Consider the following 3,823-nt stretch of genomic DNA (forward strand, 5'->3'; position numbering starts at 1 on the left):
TCTCTCTCTCTCTCTCTCTCTCTCTCTCTCTCTCTCTCTTTTGGTATGAAGTGACGTGAATATGTACGTAATTGGAGTTCCTCCTCCACTTCATGGTAATAATAGCAGCAAATTCCACTATTTCATCGCCCACTAGCACGCAATCATGAGCTGCAGTAAGACCTCCCTGTCGATAGGTGTCCTAATATGTCTTTGTGCTTCCTTTCAAGGAACCGGGGAAGTAAATCCGCCTCACATGTAACCAAAGTGACCTCAGGTTTCAATGCGTGCTCTGTGGTTCTAAGTGGTTGTGAAGCTGTAAAACATCCCTGAGGTCCTTTCACAGTTATAATATAACGTTATTGGTAAAAGTGACTAGCGTCGTATTTTAAATGGCTGCTATCCAGGAGCTCTCTCCAGACTCTGGCCGTGGGGAGACACGACCCCCCGAAGACGAGATCGAGGGTGATGATGAGGATGAAGAGGTACTTGATTGCTTCTGCAGTTTTGCTTGACCTTATGAAATTGTGAAGATAAAGGAAACTGTAAGGAAAAAGACTAAAGCTATTAGCTTGTTTGGTGCTTTTATAGCCAATGTTAGCTATTTAGCTGGTCAAACCTGGCATAAAATGAAAAGCCTACTTTTTAAGATGTTTGTGTATTTGTCTCACGTTTTTATTTCATTTATTTTATTCAGGGATTTGTTGTGCGCAAGTGTCACTTGAATAATTATTTCTACTAAATAATGATCAATTTATTTAAATAAATCATTTTAATTTAGAATCAGAATCAGAATGAGCTTTATTGCCAGGTTTGTTTACACATACGAGGAGTTTGTTTTAGTGACAGAAGCTCCACAGTGCAACAGAATGACAAGACAGGACACAGATAATAAAAAGAATAATGACAAAATAGACGATATATAATGTAGACAACTTTGTATGTACAGGTATGATATGTGCAAATTTGAAATGTAAATAAGTATGTGTGTTAAATAAATAATGTATACTAGTGTTGTGTGTTCCACGATTATTGTTAAGTGTTCATGAGATGGATTGCCTGAGGAAAGAAACTGTTCCTGTGTCTGGTTGTACTTTACTATTATTTTACTATAATTTACTATTATTTCTTGCAATAATTAGTGTTTGCCCTTTAATATCAATCTTAATTTTTCACATACACATAGTATATCATATTTTAATATTGCACAGTTAATACTGTCAAATGCAGTGTACCTGCATACCTGCACATGAGGAATGAGGTTTTCCATTGAGTCCCGAGTAAGCCAGGCAGTTTCTTTTGTCCCATGATTGGTGGTGTTAATTTTCTGACATGGTTCCTACTTTTTCCTTCACTCCCAGTTGGATGAAACACTGTTGGAGAGGTTGTGGGGTCTCACAGAGATGTTTCCAGAATCACTGCGATCAGCAGCTGAAGTTTCTGCACAGTGTTCACTATCTGTAGGCAAAAAACTTTACAGGTGAGGTACTGGCAGTTGTATCTTCCACTCAAAACAGTACTTTTCTTTATAATCTGGACATTTTAGTATAATTTGTTCATACTATGCTTTCTTGTAGTTTCTCCCGCTCTGCTCTATGGGTCGGTACTACTTCCTTTATGATTCTGGTTCTGCCGGTTGTCTTTGAGACTGAGAGGTTACAGCTGGAACAGCAACAACTACAACAGCAGAGACAGGTAAGTAGCACCAAAAACATCCTGCATAAATATAAACACTTTCCTTGCAATATGATACTCAACTAAATAGAGGTGAGCTGTATGATGAGAATCTTGTATAACAGTATGAGTAATTTTATATCAAAAGATACAAACTAAAGAATCACTGCAAAAACAGCATCTCATTATGTAACAAATGTGTTTGAAACAAAACTCAAAACAGTACTGATGATATAATGAAATATATTGTTCTGACACTAAATTCAGATTGGATGAGTCATATTTAAAGCTATAGACTTCAACAGTTGGGTTCCGGAAGTAAAAATCCTAGTTATTTTCTCCATAAGGAACTTGTTTTTTTGTTGGTTTTTTTTCACTGTAACTTATAAATCTTTAAACTAACTTTGAGCTACGAGGTTGTTAATCAGAGGAATTTTAATTTATTATTATTTAAATGGGATTGCGGATGGAAAACTACATTACCCAGGATTCATGCATAGAAATCTCCACCAATTAGAGAATCATGAAAAGCAAATGCCAAAAGAGCTGCACACTGCCATAAAGCACTGTGAATGACTGTAGCAGGGTCAGTCTCCCTGTGTAACATCTTTGAATAATTTCATTTTTTACCCATTGCTTTTAATTTGTGTATGTATTATTTGCAATGCTTCACGGGATTTGTAATTCTTTCCTACACTGTCTTGTGCCTGTATTTTTTGTCTTATTTTCAACTGCTTTTTTGCTTTAAATGTAAGTTTGGGATGTTGTGGTTTACCATATTTAAAAGCATGTGTTTTATGTGTACTTTTTTTATTGAAATATGAATCCCCTTTGTCATTTTGCTGCTTTTAATAGATTTTGTTGGGTCCAAATGCTGGCATGTCTGGAGGAATGCCTGGAATGATGCCACCTGCTCCTGGGAAGCTGTGATGATGTATATATTGTAGCATCCATGAGTTGTAGAAGAAGAAGGGGAAAGAGAGAGGGAACAGGAACTGGAGAATGATGTGAGAAGATGCTGTGCTTGGTCAACATCAAGAAGTCGTTACCCTGTATAGTTGTGTGTACAGTGGAGACCCTTGTTGCATCTTTCCCAAAAAGACTCATGGCTGTATTAGATCAAAAGGGTGCTTCTACTAAATACTGAGCAAAGGGTCTGAATACTTAGGACCATGTGATATTTCAGTTTTTCTTTTTTAATAAATCTGCAAAAATGTCAACAATTCTGTGTTTTTCTGTCAATATGGGGTGCTGTGTGTACATTGAGGAAAAAAAATTAACTTAAATGATTTTAGCAAATGGCTGCAATATAATAAAGAGTGAAAAATTATATATATATATATATATTTATTTATTTTTTCCCAGAGAAAGAGATCAACAAAACCACCTAGACATATGTTTATTAACGTTTAAAAATCACAACTATTAAAAAAAACTTAAACTTACTGTGCGTGACGGTCATCATGCCGTTTGACTTTCAGAGGCGGGACAGATGCGCGCGCTAAAGTTTCACTCCGCGCGAGATATATCACTGATTTGAGCCACTGGTTTCTGTTAGCTTTCTTTGAGGGATTAACGTGAGGTAAAAATTTCGTTTATATTCATTCATTTTTATAAAAGCAGTTATTTTGCACTTTTACGAGGAACATGACACTTTATTACTGTATATTACTATTAACTGTTAATGTAACAGCTACAACGAGAATTAAGATCAATTCCAAACAGACAGCTAACATAGTTAACAGGCAGCTGATTAAAAATTAAGCCAAATATAAAGATTTATCTAGATACTTACAGACTGTAATGAACGGTTATTTGCCCCCCAAAACAATGTATTTTATTGTGTAAACTTTTTTTTTAAACAAATCCATAGAATGAAAGCTTTAGAGGACCAGGCTTTGGAGGATGAGTCGGGGTACCAAGAAGATGAGGTGATTCACATTCATTTCTATGAGCTAAGTTAACAATACAATTTCAAACGTGTTAGTGAGGTCTTGTGTTTATACAGGATATTAACTGTTTCTGTAATGTAAATGTAAATGTTTCAAAATGCATTTAAGGAAAATGTTAAACATTTAAATGAGTATTTCTTTCTTTTTTTTGTTACTTGTTTAAAGTTGTGTATATAACATATATGTTGTGTATAACGTACTATGTATATATATATATA

At 35.1% G+C, this 3,823-nt stretch overlaps 2 protein-coding genes across 2 annotated transcripts in view; both read left to right on the forward strand.

Annotated features, from left to right (window-relative positions):
- Positions 1 to 156: 156 nt before the first annotated feature.
- Positions 157 to 2,732, forward strand: LOC107584213 (mitochondrial import receptor subunit TOM22 homolog). The gene is made up of 4 exons (XM_016270720.1): positions 157 to 464; positions 1,341 to 1,459; positions 1,557 to 1,674; positions 2,509 to 2,732. Exons 1-4 carry the CDS (start codon positions 372 to 374, stop codon positions 2,581 to 2,583), a joined length of 405 nt encoding a protein of 134 aa, XP_016126206.1. The 5' UTR covers positions 157 to 371; the 3' UTR covers positions 2,584 to 2,732.
- Positions 2,733 to 3,527: 795 nt separating this feature from the next.
- LOC107584180 (elongation factor 1 alpha-like protein) overlaps positions 3,528 to 3,823 on the forward strand; it is a 6,585-nt gene continuing 6,289 nt past the window's right edge. Inside the window, exon 1 of the mRNA XM_016270686.1 lies at positions 3,528 to 3,584. Within this exon, the coding sequence (XP_016126172.1) occupies positions 3,528 to 3,584 (57 nt within the window). The remainder of the gene's footprint in view (positions 3,585 to 3,823) is intronic.

This window comes from Sinocyclocheilus grahami, unplaced genomic scaffold, assembly GCF_001515645.1.
Source record: "Sinocyclocheilus grahami isolate Dianchi unplaced genomic scaffold, SAMN03320097.WGS_v1.1 scaffold57.1, whole genome shotgun sequence".
In the NCBI taxonomy this organism is placed as follows: domain Eukaryota; kingdom Metazoa; phylum Chordata; class Actinopteri; order Cypriniformes; family Cyprinidae; genus Sinocyclocheilus; species Sinocyclocheilus grahami.

Coding starts and splice junctions, on each gene's coding strand:
- LOC107584213 (XM_016270720.1), top strand. CDS start 372: ATGGCTGCTATCCAGGAGCTCTCTCCAGACTCTGGCCGTGGGGAGACA. Junction 465..1,340: donor GTGATGATGAGGATGAAGAG/GTACTTGATTGC, acceptor CTTCACTCCCAG/TTGGATGAAACACTGTTGGA. Junction 1,675..2,508: donor AACTACAACAGCAGAGACAG/GTAAGTAGCACC, acceptor TGCTTTTAATAG/ATTTTGTTGGGTCCAAATGC.